At 35.2% G+C, this 17,296-nt stretch overlaps 2 protein-coding genes across 2 annotated transcripts; one reads left to right on the top strand and one right to left on the bottom strand.

Moving 5' to 3' along the window:
- The first annotated feature begins 218 nt into the window (after positions 1 to 218).
- Positions 219 to 13,872, top strand: LOC137402092 (disabled homolog 1-like). The gene is made up of 8 exons (XM_068088567.1): positions 219 to 278; positions 1,652 to 1,761; positions 2,885 to 2,977; positions 7,327 to 7,454; positions 8,240 to 8,374; positions 9,549 to 9,866; positions 10,601 to 10,972; positions 11,338 to 13,872. The coding sequence occupies exons 2-8, from the start codon at positions 1,701 to 1,703 to the stop codon at positions 13,288 to 13,290; spliced, it is 3,060 nt and encodes a 1,019-aa protein (XP_067944668.1). The 5' UTR covers positions 219 to 278; positions 1,652 to 1,700; the 3' UTR covers positions 13,291 to 13,872.
- Positions 13,873 to 14,261: 389 nt separating this feature from the next.
- On the bottom strand, positions 14,262 to 17,296 carry LOC137408026 (homeobox protein MSX-1-like). Its single transcript, XM_068094419.1, has 3 exons — positions 16,890 to 17,296; positions 16,500 to 16,696; positions 14,262 to 14,756 (listed from the first exon to the last, which is right to left on the bottom strand). Exons 1-3 carry the CDS (start codon positions 17,269 to 17,271, stop codon positions 14,541 to 14,543), a joined length of 795 nt encoding a protein of 264 aa, XP_067950520.1. The 5' UTR covers positions 17,272 to 17,296; the 3' UTR covers positions 14,262 to 14,540.

The following is a 17,296-nucleotide window of genomic DNA, read 5'->3' as shown; positions in this document are numbered from 1 at the left end:
CTATCTCACTGCCATGAAAGGTTTTTAAATTAGGTTGACAAATTATGGGTCTGCGTCATTTAATGAACTAAGAATTATTGGAATTGTCTTGTCAACGACTTGTAGCCCAGGTACTTAGGTCTGCGGCGGTTTTTCCATTTTTTTGTTTTCTAGTACACACGGAAAGGAGTTACGGTACTAAAAGTCAACTTTATTACATTTACGTACGTATTCGTTTTGTTTGTAGTTGGAGAAATACGCGCCAGTTCCATTTAAGTAATAAATTTGGACGCTACTGGGTAATAATGTTTTATTTGAAGATTGTGAAGTCAATGTTAACAAAAGCTACCCGAATTAGTTTTTTTATGTTGCCGTTTGTTCAATTCCTTTGCATAGGTATCTTTGCACTCCATTATCAAACTCCTTAAAATTAACATTACTATCGATGTCATGATAGGGTTTAATGTTGCACAAACGTTATTTAATGTTGAGTTGTTATAGATATTTGACTACAAAAAGCATCTGCAATATATATATTTTGTGAGTGAAGGTGTGCCAGTTGTAAGTCGCTTTTATATAATAGATATTTGACTACAAAAAGCATCTGCGATATATATATTTTGTGAGTGAAGGTGTGCCAGTTGTAAGTCGCTTTTATATAAACTTATTTTATAAATGATTCACCATAAATGGTTTACTCAATAAACTTTTTAACGTTATGCCTTCAACATGCTGGTTTCTAACATTTAGAAATAAGCTGCACATACCAAATTGAGATGCGTATTGAACGAGTGAATTTAGATCTTATCCATAGCGTACATTGGACGACTAAATAGAGATTTTATTCATAGCTGAGAATGCTGGATGGTTTTGTGCAGATAATAGGATGGACGTTTCCCAACATACCCGGTGAGCAAAAGTTTGAAATTAAGTAGGCTCAGATTATAATCCAATTCTGAAGTATCTGCTACAGAATGGTTATCTTGCAAAAATGGTTATCGAGTTATATGCGGCAAACAGACATTAAGAAAGGCTCATTGTTCAAATTGTTAGATAATTTACCATCTTAAAGTAATTTCAAGTCTCAATCAACTGGATAATACCCTAAATGGAAGCATTGAACAGGAATACACTAGCACGAAATGTCTTGAATAGAACAATAAATAAAACTATTATTTCCACTTGATCTTTGTAGTTGGTATTCTGAAGCTCAATGTTATATTGCTAAAAACTGCAATTTTATTAAACTTATTAAATCAATGATTTTAAGAGACAACGGAGTCAGGTTTTGTTGGATTATTTTGCTGTTATTGTGTTTTTTTTCGCTAGAAGGAGCGCAGCTCATTGTTTATTTATTTATCATTTATGGGAGATTGAATTCTTTAATAATGGTCTTAAGCCATTGAGCCTCACAGCAAATATTACCAACGCTTCCCTAAATGATGGCTACAAGGAAGCTTTGAATGCATTTTATATTGAACTATGAGTTCTTGAAACTTGGGTACCATTTGCTCATACAATAATTAGCTGACACAATGTACGAATTGTTATACTGAAATGATCAGCAATTTAACATTAATAGGTTACCGAAGTTAGTGCAAGTCTTTCTAAACTCTTGTCTCGCAAGTGTTTTATATTTAATCCTTATATTTAGTATTTCCTGCTTTTGTAGGGATGAGGTGTAAAATCTATTTGTAAACTTATTTCCCTACGAATTAGTCATGTCCAAAGATGCAAAGAATGCTGGCTCAACATCTCCTAAGAAGAAACCCAGTAAAAAGGGTATATCACAATATGTACACATTTGACTAGTGCTCTTTTTATATTCATATGCTACTGTTTTTAGTTTTAACACCAGCTCCGTAATGCGGTTTTACCACTTGCTATTATTCATGCCAAAACACTCTAAGACATCACTTTCTTTATCTGGTAAACAGCGCATATATTACTGGCAGTCGTATCTTATTTATGAAAAGTAAATCAGTCTAATAAATGTCTTTAAAAAACGCGAGTAGAATAATAATTTTGGAACTCGAAGGAATTTTATAAATTGGTTGCAACGCATTTCATATAAATTCAACAGTTCTTTAATCTCTTATAAATCTTTTAGAGATAGTTTAGATACAACTGTATTGTCATTATGAATGTCGTAAGCAAGCATTCGGCCCTGAGACCAAGTGAAATAGGACCTCCGGCATTTGCTATTCTCATTAATTTGTTTATAAAGACAGTATTTATTATTTTAGTAATATAAAGACAGTATTTGCTGCCAAGAAAACTGGTAGCACAATATTGTTAAGTTTCCTTCAAAAGGCTTTTTACAAAAAAGTAGTAATTTAATTTTTTCTGTCCTTTTTTATATTAGTTGAAATCACAATGCACAAATCAAGATGTTTAAACCTGAGTATATTTTACCTAATATTATAGATCGGTAGACATATTCCTATTTTATCAAAGTTACCAAATACACCTATTGTTGCCAAAGGTGGGAATATATATTTTTAACAATCTAAAACTTATTTGACTATATTTCTGTGGAGTTACAAATAAAACAGTGGTTTTAAAATTCATAGCTAGAGCTGACAATGCATAGCTGCGTGCTGTATATTTGGCATGGAAGCTGTTTGGACTGGAAACTTTCTGGAATTCTTTAACCATTTGGGAAAAATTATGGTAGACTTGTAATAAAAGTTACAGTTAAGATAGTGAACAAGCTTTGGGTGATTGAGAGTTGCACAACAACATGTTCATATGTATCAATTTCAATAAACTGACATAGTGCACATAATTGCTACAGCAATAGCTGAAGTGTTTCAAAATATCTTTTGTTTCTGGGTTGCATAGCGATCTTACAAACTATTATTCCATATACTGTATAGTAAATGTGCATAAAAACTTTTTGTAGGAGAAACAAGTGATATAGTCGGCAAGTTTCAAGGAGATGGTATTTCATTCAAGGCCAAGCTTTATGGTACAGTTGATGTGAATGCTGCTAGAGGTATGGTTTAGCAGTTGAACAAGTCAATTCTTCTAGTCCATTGTTGGCTAGCTGTATGTTTTCTGTAAGAATACAGCCATATCTTGTTTAAATGTTTTTACCTCTTTGTAGATAATGAGACTTGAAGTACTCTTCACCAATCAGTTAATATTGATTTGTTATTAATTTATTATTAGTTATTATTCTTGTTGAAGGTTCTACTCAACTCAATTCAGAACAGGTTATGTAATAGACTGTCATTCATGTGTAGAAAATGACTAAGCCTATGAGATACAATCAGAGGGTACAATACGAGGCATGTTCATGAGCCTAAAAATTCATTATTATTACTTTCAAAATCGTGAGTTGAAAAAATTAACATTCTCTATTTATTCAGTGGTATGTCAAAGTCAATCGCACAAAAGGCCTTGACTAATTATACACAGTTCTGCAATTTATTGGCTAAAATTTAATGCATTAAAACTGCATTTGGCCATTTGTATTAGAGCATCTCCAGTATTGTCCGTTGGAGCCTAGTTTAAAACACAGTTTAAACTAGATGTAGTTGTAGTGCCCTCATTTACCGGACGGGCTCAATTCTAAACGGTTATGTACTAGACATGGAAGATTTGTGATGTTGATGTGTGGCAGCTGAGGGAATGAAATGGCACCTCATGTTGACCATCGCTAAATTTCTTTGCATGTCAGTTAATTCTGATTGGCTAAACACTCTCCTAGAAACTCAATTTTGAGTATTTGTGTTTTAGTGCAATAAAGTATTTGTAACTTTTTATACTGAGGTTGTTACGATTGCACTCATATTTGGAAGAAACAAGCGCGAGGCAAAAACAGACAGCTGTTTGGTGTCTATTGCGCTCGACCCGTTAAAGGTTTACTTGATTTACTTTATTGGTGCACATGCTATAAGCCCAAAGCAGTTAACACATTCAACATCAAATATGGTATATAATGCTAGTGATAAAACAAGTTGCCTGCACACAAAAACAATTTGGACAGCAGTCAGTAATAGTGTGTTGATTTCATTCTTTCACTTGATAATGTGCACAGGGTAGTAAACTTTTTATAAGGGCTCATAGCCAATGAGAGGTTGCTATGCAGCATTACGAGAAATTAATCTTATTGCCTTTTATCTTTAGACAGACGAAATGTTGAGGGTTTCAATTAGGTTATATTAATAAAAATTAATTTGAAGGCCAATACTATAAAATATTTAAAAATATGGTATGATACTATAGACATGTGCCAAAATGTGTATTTTATAAATAGTTTGGCATTTACAAATAATTTATGTTAACAAACAAGTGTAGTCAAAATTTCAAAGTTGGTGCTATTCTAGCAGATGTTAAGGTTACTGATGAGGTCATGCTATCTGTGAGAAAGCAAAGAATTGCAATGAGTCTGGTCATTGAGTGAGTTTGATGCGGATATAAACCTTTAGACTCGACAGACGACATACATATACATGTATATGAGGAATAATAAATAAGGATATAAACCTTTAGACTCGACAGACGACATACATATACATGTATATTAGGAATAATAAATAAGGATATAAACCTTTAGACTCGACAGACGACATACATATACATGTATATGAGGAATAATAAATAAGGATATAAACCTTTAGACTCGACAGACGACATACATATACATGTATATTAGGAATAATAAATAAGGATATAAACTTTTATAGACTCGACAGACGACATACATATACATGTATATGAGGAATAATAAATAAGGATATAAACCTTTAGACTCGACAGACGACATACATATACATGTATAGGAGGAATAATAAATAAGGATATAAACCTTTAGACTCGACAGACGACATACATATACATGTATAGGAGGAATAATAAATAAGGATATAAACCTTTAGACTCGACAGACGACATACATATACATGTATAGGAGGAATAATAAATAAGGATATAAACCTTTAGACTCGACAGACGACATACATATACATGTATATTAGGAATAATAAATAAGGATATAAACCTTTAGACTCGACAGACGACATACATATACATGTATAGGAGGAATAATAAATAAGGATATAAACCTTTAGACTCGACAGACGACATACATATACATGTATAGGAGGAATAATAAATAAGGATATAAACCTTTAGACTCGACAGACGACATACATATACATGTATATTAGGAATAATAAATAAAAAAAGAAAAACATTTATCTGACCATCACTTAAATCTTCTATAATTATATAATTTATACATGTGTGTGTGTAAAGAAACCGACCAGGTTCCTCTAATTGCTCCTCAAAAATCACACCACTCGAGTACAAGGCAAATGAGTACAGTAATACTTCAACTTACCAGTGCTCTAACGTACGATAATTCTGAGATACGAGCCAGCTTTTAAGCAAGTTTTAGCACTAACATACGAGCAATGTTTGAGATACGAGCACGTTAGTCAGTTGCAAAGTATGCCGGAGGTGTTTTATGAGAACAGCATCACTCTGTATTTTTCAACTACTCAGGTTATACTTTTGTACCGTGTTTTCTGTGCGCAATTTTCAGTGCAGAATTATGTGAATTAAAAGTACGGTGCGTAGACCGAAAGTTTGCCAGTAAAATGAAAGATAATGGAAAGAAAAAGCAAATGATAACAATTGATATTAAACGAAAAATTATTGTAAAATATGCGAAATGTGTATGCGTGATTGATCTAGCTCAGCAATATGACAGAAATACATCTACAATTATCAAACCGAAGGGTTATATTCAGGGCATTTAGTTTGCAAAAGGACTAACCATAATGCGTTTCTAAACGACGCAGCGATCTTCACGACCGCTGATGGAGAGACTGCTCAGGCATTGGATAAAAGATAAACAATTGGCCGGTGACAGCGTAACTGAAACGATGTTTCAATAAAGGCGAAAAGGCCTATGTGAAAAGGCCGGTGCTATCTATAAAATTATAAAAATAGACTTTCGGACAAGTTGGCTAGTGGTCGTGCATTAACCCTTTGTGACGACACCAGTGTTCGTCCTATTCGCAACACGTTGAAAGAGCGACAAAGGCAAACGTCCTTAGATTGGTTTATCTTAAAACGGCTGGCTAGTCGTGAAAGCGAAAACAAAGGAAAAATTAGCTAACCAGCAAGAAACTTCCAACTATGAACGCCGAAGAAATTTTAATTACGAAAAATGAAAGTTTGCTTTTAAGTTTGTTTTTTAAAACTTTGATAAAATCCAAATTTATCAAATTCAACTGTTGTAATGCAGAATAAAACTTATATCTCCCTCCCTGGCAAATGCTAGCGTTTGCTGCTACTGTATGTATTTAATTTTACATTTTCATTAATCACATTTCCTTGCATTGTTTTTTATTTGTTGCTTTTTGAAAGCATTTGGTAAGTTAGGACAATAACCAGCATGCTTTTTCTGTTACAATATCTTGTTTTGAGTGTTTTATTTGCATTTTTTAGAATATGGAAACCAATTAATATATATTTAATTGTTCTATATATAAATAAATTGCATCAACATGCGAGTAAATTGACATACGAGCTCAGTCTCGGAACGCATTAAGCTCGTAAGTCGAAGTATGACTGTATATACATTTCGCAGCAAATATATAAGGGTACAGTCAAATATTGCCATAAACATCTAATTAACTGCACAATGAAAAACTTCCAGGTGCTCTGCTTTTGGTCGCTTCCGCGGCATCTTATATAGCTCGTGGATATGGCTGGTTCCTTCCCTCGGTGGTAAGGCCAACTCGGTAGCCGACCAGAATTGTTACAGAGAACCGTGCTGTCTACCTAGTTTCACCCGGTCATAGCGACGGTCGCCTTGGCATCGACTATCCCCTCTAGGTCAGCCCTGGCCGTGGCAATCCGCCTTCACATAGGCCCTCAAGGACTTATTGCTTTTATGTTAAAAAATATGCTTAAATGCTGGTGAGGCCACTTGCCTTTTCATGTTTAACTAATTTATGTTTTAGCAAACATTTTGCTAGAGTTTTGGAGCTTCTAAAAGCAACAAGAGGTTTACCTTTCCCGACTAAAATAAGTTAATATACTTGAACAAGTTTGTTTATAAACAGTACATTATAGGATGTCACAACGTTCTAATCATCGACCTTCAATCAAGTAGGATGCTTCTGAAACTTGAATAAGTAGTGAGGATAAAATGGGTTTAGAACGCTCATCATCCGTAGTACTAAATGTGATTCTTTTGTCTTCTGCTTGGTTACAAACTGATGCGATCTAAGCAGCAGTACACTACAAGATATGAAACTGGCCATGGCTGTGAAGTTAAGTGCAGTTGTTGTTCCTCTATAAGTGATGTGATTGGTTGTGCTGCAGGTGACTCCATGTGCCAGCAGGCACTTCTCTCCTTAAAATCAGCCATCAAGTCCAACAGCCACCACAAGCAAAAAATCCTTATTAAGATTACTATAGATGGATCTACGCTCGTCGACGCTGCTAGCTCTGTATGTCTGTTATATAAGTTTTCTGTTTCATTGTATTTTCATAAATTATAAACCAATGAAATGCTACAAGAATGCTACAAGAATTAATGAGGTCAGCTCAAGGTTTTTGTGTAATCTGATTCTTTCTAGTAATTTAGATTTGATGAGAGTATTTGAGGTCAAACATGAAACCTAAATGTGTGAGTTGCTGTACGAGTCAATGAGCGAAACAGAACTCGTCTGTGATAATATTCACATTCGCTTGTACGCTGATGTTGTTTACATATCACTCAGCAGTTGCATCGCTATTTAAATCTGTTAGCTGTAATGTTACTAATTATATCTTCTGCATTGCATTGAGTTACTAAACAGGACTGTTTAATAGATACCGTATATCAAGGTCACCTTTAATAGATAGCTTATATCAAGGTCATCAAAAAGGAGCTTAGCATTTTGATTTGATAGTGAAGATCTATCTGATTAGTGAGTATTGAGTAAGAGGGAGTTCCTTGAACATGTACTTTGTCACATACTGCTAAACGATAGCAAGCGAACTACGATTTCTAGAATTGTATCTTGGGAAAGCCAGCACTAGCTGGTACAAAAAGTACCAGCTAGCGCGTACCTTAAAACCTTCAATTCAAGTTTTCTGCTGTACCATAGTGAAAATAGCTTAGGGTCAAGTGAGCAGGTAAATCTTCTTTGGGCTCATATTGTTGTATGACTGCGCAGGACAGTGTTCAACCTGCACAATTGATAAAGTTCATAGTATGGACAGTAGAATACTGGGGAGTCATCTGTTGCAGAAGCCGATCGTGAAACACAAGGTTAACAGAATATCATTTATATCCAAGGACACCTCTGACAGCAGGTCATTTAGTTATATCGTAGGAGATGACGAAGGAAATCATACCTTATATGGGATCAAAACAGACAAACCGGTAGAGTTTCATAATTATTACCTGTAACTGATACAGATAAAAGTGCTGGGTTAGCTTTTTTGAAATTCTATAAAGTAGTTTATTAACTAAAGGTTTTATAGTTGATGTCTAGCTATGTGAGTGAGTGGATTGTTTGCAGACGACATATTTCAATGTTGAGAAAAGAGTTGACTTTGACAGTGTGTGGTATGCAAGTGCTTGCGGGTTACCGTAGTACGTTTGCTGATCATCGCGTCAATGGTTAATAGTCAATGGCAATACCCATCGCCAGTTATTTGCTACCATGGCATCTCTTAGATCTTGGGCTCATGAGCTTGCCCATGGGCATACTCATGGTCAACCATGCCTTCTATCTTTTAACAACTGCCATCTTGTTTTAGGATAGTTGTACATTTTGCATCAGTCTTTGCTAATACCATATGTGAATTAAACTTTTTCATTTTTCAATGTCAAGTTGGGATACTTATTATTGCATTGATTTTACGTAAATATTACTTCAATTTCTGTATGGTCTTCTTCATGCACTAAAAACCTCTTCATGCACTAAAAACATTTCATGCACTAAAAACCTCTTCATGCACTAAAAACCTCTTCATGCACTAAAAACTTCCTCGTGCACTAAAAACCTCTTCATGCACTAAAAACCTTTTCATGCACTAAAAACCTCTTCATGCACTAAAAACCTCTTCATGCACTAAAAACTTCCTCATGCACTAAAAACCTCTTCATGCACTAAAAACCTTTTCATGCTCTAAAAACCTCTTCATGCACTAAAATCCTCTTTATGCACTAAAAACCTTTTCATGCACTAAAAACCTCTTCATGCACTAAAAACCTTTTCATGCACTAAAAATCTCTTCATGCACTAAAAACCTTTTCATGCACTAAAAACTTCTTCATGCATTCATGCACTAAAAACTTCTCTATAGAACTAAAAAAACCTCTTCACCGAACTAAAAACATCTTCACGCACTAAAAACTTTTCCATGAACTAAAAACATCTTCACACACTAAAAAACTTCTCCATGAACTAAAATGTCGTAATTCCATAATTAGTAGATCAAGCACTATGACCGGAGTTTATTTCATATTAAAATATTGTATGTTTGAATATTTTAGTGGTAAAGGTATCAAGCTAGATTATGCTATTCCTCATCAGTCTCCTTTCTTTTAGGCAGAAGCTGTGCTTCTCACTTTCCGTGATCTCTTCCAAGCCGTAGTACAGCTTCAAAAAAGGCAAAGTTCGAATCGTGACTCCAGTCGAGGGTCTAGTGTTTGCGAGGAAACTGACCATCGAGCAAGCACACTATCTGTGGGTGCCGAAACATCTTCTCTTCCTCTCAATATTCCTGTTGACGTACTTCCTCCGAGTTCTCCATTACCTAAGCTTGCTGATGAGGATTTATCCCCTATCGATAATGATAGAGTAGGTTCTATCGAAGCGGAGAAAGCGGATCATCAGTCTAAGGAGACAGATGCTCCCAATGATCTGGTAATCTGTCTCTCTTTACAACTAATCCCTGTCTTGTGGTTACTGTAACATACGAATGTTCCAATATGTGTACGGTGTGTAATTCCCGCAAATATTTTATTCTACACCCTAAATAATTTTCGTCCTACAACAATGGAAAAAAATTTTTAAATTCAGACGAAAGTTTTTAAAAAGATGCAAAAGTATAAAAACAATAATGATATATATAATCTAAGTTAGTTTAAAATTTCTTCAATCTCAATTAAAGTAAGTTGTGCTAAATTTCTCTATCAACACCTTTAAACTTACAAATTGCTGAGGCTACACTTTTGTTTGTGTGTCTTTAACACAATATAACAACAAAAACTTGTTATTATTGATTGTTATTTTACTTATTTAGTTTTTTGCATGTAGTGTTCAACTTGTAATTTTTTACAATGCACTATAATGATCAAGGATATGATCTGTTGAATGAATTAAATCAATTACAGTGTATTCTTTTGGGAATATTTGCTATAACAAATGACAATTTAAACATACGATGGAAATTTCAGTCCAAATCGTTCCGTATGTAAAGGTTTCACTGTACATACTGTAGTATCAAGAGTTTATTTCAAGTTTCTTGAGTTCAGAGTTATCGGTTGTTTACTCAGATGAAGAAAACACAACTCCTTATTCTCTTCAATTTCCATGCTTATCTAGCCAGTATTTGAAGTTGGATGTTATTTAGACCATGTGGTATTGTGTTATCATAGAATACCGCTGTGGAGGAGGCTGAGCCACTGTCTGCATTAAATGAAGTTGCTGAAGAGTCAGTTGTGCTACAGTCAACCTCACTCTCCCACTCCTCTCTCAAGCCACAATCGGAAATCGACAGCAATACAGGCACTGTTCATCCGTTCATCTCATCCCAAGAAATTCATATGCCTTCTAACTTACCGAGTGCCAACTTTTCTTCCCAAGTACCAACTTCATTATTTACTAATGATAAATCACCTGCTGAACCATGTCATCTAGCCACCGAATTAATGGTGTCTGAGCAAGAGAATGATGGGCCAGGGGTGGGCATGCCTACAAGTACTGGTATTGCAGTCATGTGTCAGCGAGGCAAAACCATTGAGGTGTCGGTAAGTTAGCATGGCACATATAACATATTTACTCATCTTCTATGATAATATCAACCAGTCTTGTTGGATAACCTAAACGGCTCATTGTAGTTTATTAAACGGTTAGGTAATGGAGACCTTCAAGACTGGAGCGAGTTACTTCCTGAACCGTTTGCATCAGTTGTCAGACATGCAAACAAACTTTCATAATCTACAACTTGGCTCCAGCTGTGGCACCTCTGTGGATATTTGTTTTGTTGCAGTAAATATTAAAAGGGTTTATTAAGTTTTGTTGGTTATTATGATTGTCTGGGCAGTCAAACATGATTTTCTGGTAAATGTAATGTATGAATTTGTTGGACTAAATATAAATGCTTTACCAATAGAATCAACAGACCAATGATGAGACTGGGGAAATCAGCAACGTCCCATCCAGCAGTCCGAGTATAGATGATGGTGCAAAGGCAAGCCATTTAGATGAACCAACTAATACTATTGAGCAAACTTTTCAAATTTCGAAAGAAATTCAGATTAGCAGTAGCTCGCCTGATCAACAATTGTCAGTCTCTTCCAGTGAATTGGTAGTCTCAGATACAACAAATCCATGGGGTTGTGCCAAACCAGTTGATACCTTAAATCCTTGGACTACATTCTGTGACTCTGACAATACCGAATCTAACAAAATGAATAATGATCCTTGGGCAAATTCCTCTGCTAATGTAAGCAGTAGTATAACATCTGAGTCCGAGTCATCAAGTCAACAACCTTCCAAAGATCTATTTATTTCTCCTGTTATACCAGCAAATTCAGTTTTACTTAACAATCCACAAGCTGCAGAATCTCCTGTACATCAGGATGAAAACAGTTTCATTAAATACGATGCTGATGAAGGGGCATCTCAAACAAAGATGAAGTCCGACTCCCATGAAACAACTGATCCGTTTCGAACATCTGACCCATTTCAATCATCTGATCCATTTAATACAGCTGATCCATTTCAGTCATCTGATCCATTTAATACAACTGATCCATTTCCAACCAGTAGTCTGTTTTCAACACCTGATAAATTTCCAATGGCTGACCCATTTGAAACTTCCGACCCATTTCTAAAATCAGATCCATTGCTTCAAAATACTAAATCTGAATCAGCTTCAACATCGCACCAATTTTCATCATCTGACCCATTTACCACGCCTCAACCGTCGTCATTGGCTGAATCCTTTTCGCCATCTACATCTTTTCAAACGCCAGTTTCAACTCACTCTTCAGCCCCACAAATTGTAGCACAATCTGATTCATTCACACTCTCTGATCCGTTTCAAACAGCTAGAGCTTCTTCAACATCTGAGCCAGTGGCTTCTTCTAAATCACCCCGAACATCTGCAAGAGCTACAACATCTGGGAAGTTTAATTCCTCTGATAAAGTCATAACTTCTGACCCAATTCAAACTACTGGTAACCTTTCAGTACCAGTCCCGATGTCAGACACAGCCTGTCCATCTATACTGGACTCTACGTCTTGTCCCTTTCCAATTTCTGAGCCACTTGAAACATCTAACCCATTTGATTCCTCTGACCCATTTACATCAGTCGACCCTTTCCCAGTAGCTGACCCTTTTACATCCTCTGATCCATTTTCAGTGATTGACCCTTTTCAGATGTCTGATCCATTTCGAAAGTCTGAAGTATCTGATAATGTTCCAGCATCAGAAACATTGCAAACAACTGATACAACTAAGCCTACAGATCCTATTCAAAGTTTGAGTTCATTGAACTCATTTACTCTGCTGAATAGCTTCAAAAACAGTGACACTGTTCCTCATACTCAGGTGACTAATCAAGGGGACATGTCAGCTGTCAAGGCTAGGAAAAGTGAAGAGTCAGCAAGTAAGTTATCTCCCAGTACTAGCACTATACTGGATGCCTCCTGTGGGAGTGATATTGTAACTTTTAAAGCGGAAGACTTAAACACTCTGGAAGGAGCTGACAGCTCTACATTAAGTTTTGCGCCACCTTCTTGCCCTGCTCCAACACTTCCTCCTGATATTTTGGCTTCAATAAATGCACAAAAGGAACTCTCAACGGCCATCGCTGCTTCTGTTAAAAATAAACAATCTCCACCCGCTATACCCGCGAGAAGGCCTCCGAGTCAGTCACTTCCTCTTGTACCCGCGAGAAGACGCAGTTCTAGTATGACAAGTCCTGAAGCTGAGCTCTCTCTTTCACCTGCACCATCGTTTCCACCACCACAACTTTTACACTCTGCTATCAGTACAGAGCCTCCTAAAATACCTGCTCGGAAACTACTCAAAAATACAGAGCCGACTGAGTCAAGTTGATCAAATCGTATTAACATGTTTTGAAAATATAACGCTTATGAATACCTTTTACGATATTATTTAATTATTATTTGGAATTGTTTCCACCCCAACAGTTCCAAAAGTTTTACTCGCTTCACTCTGATGTTGCAAGGCTGCTTCTAGCTTTGACAGTATATATTATCTCACCCTGAACTGGTTCTGTAGTCAACATCCTCTACCACACATTATTTGTGTGCATGCTATATCGGCGTATACTAAATAGCTGCGTGTGTTTTTTAGCGCTAGTAGTTTGTAAGCAGGTGGTTTAGTGGCGATTCCAAGCGCAATCAAGGTGCCAGTGATGTGAGCATTCTGCAAAATTACTTTGATTTTCTGTCCTTTTAAGACTTACTAAGACTTTCTTTTAATCACAAAAAAATGTCTTTATCACAAAAGAACCAAATGAAACTATAAGATCTGATTTCTTTTTTTTCAATTGTTTACATTTAGCTTTAATACAGCATGATCAACTTCTTGCTGCTTGTTCAAACCTTTTTATAGTTCTTACATCATATGTATATTGTGGCATGTTGTTCTATAATAAATCTATATTTTAGCTGAGCTGCTTTGGATTGCTTCTTCATTGTCCCTAGTTGCCTGTACAACATGGTACTTAATTGCTTGTACAACATGGTACATAGTTGCTTGACGTGGTTAGCCTCTGTCACGGTATAAATTCAATTGTGAACTAGTGAAAAGTATCCAAATCTACGCCTCTAAAACCATATTGTGTTTGAGGGCATCAATAAAATTGCATAGCACTACTTCGCTTTTGGTAATAAGTTTTACGAATGGTATTTGTCCTAACAGATAACCTTGAGTTTACTAACATATATGCTATATCTATTCTCGACCCTGTCAACATGCAGGTCTGGTCTAATTGGCTGAATGATAGAAACATTCAAGTTAGTTTTAACACTCCAGAAAGACAGCAAGCACAAGATAGAGAGAACGATATAGTTGTGTTTTAATATTAGTTACTCTCAAGATGCTGCACAAAACAATAACATTTTATACAATTCACAGTAAAACCTAAAGAAAAAGTGGTTATCTAGATAAGCAGCACATAAATGGTCGAAAAGGAAATCTTGTATGCATAACATTCACACAAGCGACCTCATGATTTTCATAAATTATAGATAGTCTTGGGCGGACGTCAATATGTATGCTTTAAAGAGAGCTCAAAATGAATACAAAAATAATTGCTATGATATAAATATAGTACAAATCTATTTGCGTGACAAGAGATTTGCCCATGTAGTAAGATTGTTCAGTGTGAGTGAAGCTTGGGTGGCATCGGAAGATGGAAAAACTCCGTAGTTTTGATTAAAAAGGCCGAATGAGGCTGATGGAGTCAATGGTGAGGTCTTGGCTTTCAATTTTTCCAACTCCGCTTCCTGCAACCTTTTTTCCTTGGCTCTGCGGTTTTGGAACCAGATCTTTACCTAGAGTCAGCAACAAATATTGACTGTCATATTTCAACATTTCTCCGCTTATTTATGTTTAACCGGTCAATTTTTATTGTGCCTTTAATAATTCTACAGCTAGCACTGAGCTTTCTATCTGTATGAGTGACAGTAATGAATACGATAAAGAAAATAAATTTGCGGAGCAGAAATCCCTTAATTATCACCAGTGTCTGGGGCTACTGGCCAGCGCTGACTCTGATGCAGCGCTTTTAATCTTACTGAAATTTAAAAGATCTATTCTTAGACTAAATAAAATTATATTGAGTGAGTAACCATCGGCAACTCGGCGCCAACCAACCAATTATGTCTGCATTTCTTTCAAACACTTTCTTTGATCAACTTGAGGAACACTGGGTGATCAACTAGGTGATTAACGCGACTCACCTATTAGTTTTTACCTTACCAAAGCCATAATTTATTTTTTTTAGACATTTATTTATAGCAGTTAGATTTTCTTCAACAATATATCTATCACAAAATTCTCAAGTTGGAATGTTTGACAGAAAAAATGTAAATAGACTAACATTTTCCAAACAAACTAAATCGAAAAACTGAATGAAAGAAGAGTGAGCTGACATAATTTTGCAAAAGACGAATTTCAGTTCGCAAGAATATAGACCTGTTTAAAAGCTTTGCATAATATTTATCGAATCTTGTGATATCATTTAACAACAACTTATGCAACAAATTTAACTGGGAGCTCGTTTTATAGGCTTCTTTTCAATATATCGCAATGTGATATATTATATATCACATTGTGATATATAATATATCACAATGTGATATATTATATATCACATTGTGATATATATCACAATGTGATATATATTGTGATATTATATATCACAATATATAATTATATCAAAATATATCACAATGTGATATATTTTGTTATAATATATCACAATATATATCAAAATATATCACATTGTGATATATTTTGATATAATTATATATTGTGATATATATTATCACAATATATATCACAATGTGATATATATTGATATATATTGTGATATATAATATATATCACAATATATGTGATATATATTGTGATATATTATATCACAATATATATCACAATGTGATATATATCACAATGTGATATATAATATATCACAATGTGATATATAATATATCACAATGTGATATATAATATATCACATTTATTTTCACCTTTGGCTCTTTATTAATTGTCAAGATTATTTATAGAGTACTTTTGGGAGCTATTTTAAACATAACTGCATTATGTATATTATTTAAATTATATATTATATCATTCTAAAATATTACTGTATTATGTAAAATGATTTGTATATAAAATGTATTATATATTATGTATATTATACATATTATATATAATATATTATACATGTATATAAGTGTAATATATTATACACAATTGCAATGTATTATATAAAGGTGTGGAGTATTAAGTATAAATATGTATGTATAATACAGTATATGTTTTATTCATGGACAATATTTCATTTAGTTATCCTAAAGGTTACATTCAGAGCTCAAAAATTTGTTGAGTAAGTGATTCAACATTATACGTCCTAGAAATAAAGGTAATATAAAATGTGATGCTTGCTTCCAAAGCATCAACTCGGCTTTCTTATGTGTAAGATGTGTGTCTATTTATCAAACTTTTTCCTATGATAAAATTGTTACTAGATCATCAGTTCTACTGTTGACTTAACAGATGACGATGCCTACCTGAGTTTCTGTAAGGCTGAGAGTTTTAGAGAACTCTGCCCTCTCCGTTATAGAAAGGTACTGCTTGCCAGCAAACTTTTTCTCCAGTTGAACCAGTTGCTGCGTTGTAAAAGGTGTTCTTGGTTTTCTGTTGGATTTGTGCTTTCGCAAAGTACATTTACCTGGGTGGATCTGTTGCTGACTCGGGCATGTGTTACCTAAAAATTAAACATACAACTTGCTTGTAATTTTTAAGATCATTAAATTATGGGCTTTTTAACCAAAATCTTTTTCACTTCGCATCAATATCATCTCAAAAAATGCTTTTCATACTGTGCCATTAAAAATACAATTTAAACAAAAGAACTGTGACAAAAAACTTCATTGAGTTAGCCGGACAGGGAAACTTACGAGGTTGCTGTGCAGCGTTTGATGTGAGAAGTGAGGCTGGAGCGAGAAGGTTTGCTGACATGAACCATGGATAGAGGAGTGCGCTATGTATCTGTGGAGCTGTTTGTCGAAGGAAGCTGGAGTGCTGCTGTAGAGCTGCCGCCGCCAAAGATGCTGCCATCGGCGGGTACTCCTTTTGTTCATCTAAACCTGAGTCACTGGCCGGAGTTGATCTATCTGACGAACTGTTATGTTTCTCAGTCTGGTAGTCTGACTGCGCATCACTCGCTGACACAACGCTGACGGGCCTCTCTTCTTCTCTTCTAGAAAGCAGAGAGTCTACGCTGAAATTAATTTTCTTAGTCGGTGAAGCCGGCAGAGATGGTGTCGGCGATGCTTCCATTGTAAATTCTTGATGACGGACTCAC

This window comes from Watersipora subatra, chromosome 1 (assembly GCF_963576615.1).
Source record: "Watersipora subatra chromosome 1, tzWatSuba1.1, whole genome shotgun sequence".
In the NCBI taxonomy this organism is placed as follows: domain Eukaryota; kingdom Metazoa; phylum Bryozoa; class Gymnolaemata; order Cheilostomatida; family Watersiporidae; genus Watersipora; species Watersipora subatra.
Note: the sequence above shows the minus strand (reverse complement) of the source record. Positions and strands in the feature narration are given on the sequence as shown.

Coding starts and splice junctions, on each gene's coding strand:
- LOC137402092 (XM_068088567.1), top strand. CDS start 1,701: ATGTCCAAAGATGCAAAGAATGCTGGCTCAACATCTCCTAAGAAGAAA. Junction 1,762..2,884: donor GAAGAAACCCAGTAAAAAGG/GTATATCACAAT, acceptor AACTTTTTGTAG/GAGAAACAAGTGATATAGTC. Junction 10,973..11,337: donor GCAAAACCATTGAGGTGTCG/GTAAGTTAGCAT, acceptor CTTTACCAATAG/AATCAACAGACCAATGATGA.
- LOC137408026 (XM_068094419.1), bottom strand. CDS start 17,271: ATGGAAGCATCGCCGACACCATCTCTGCCGGCTTCACCGACTAAGAAA. Junction 16,697..16,889: donor AAACGCTGCACAGCAACCTC/GTAAGTTTCCCT, acceptor TTTAATTTTTAG/GTAACACATGCCCGAGTCAG. Junction 14,757..16,499: donor TCAGCCTTACAGAAACTCAG/GTAGGCATCGTC, acceptor TGCTGACTCTAG/GTAAAGATCTGGTTCCAAAA.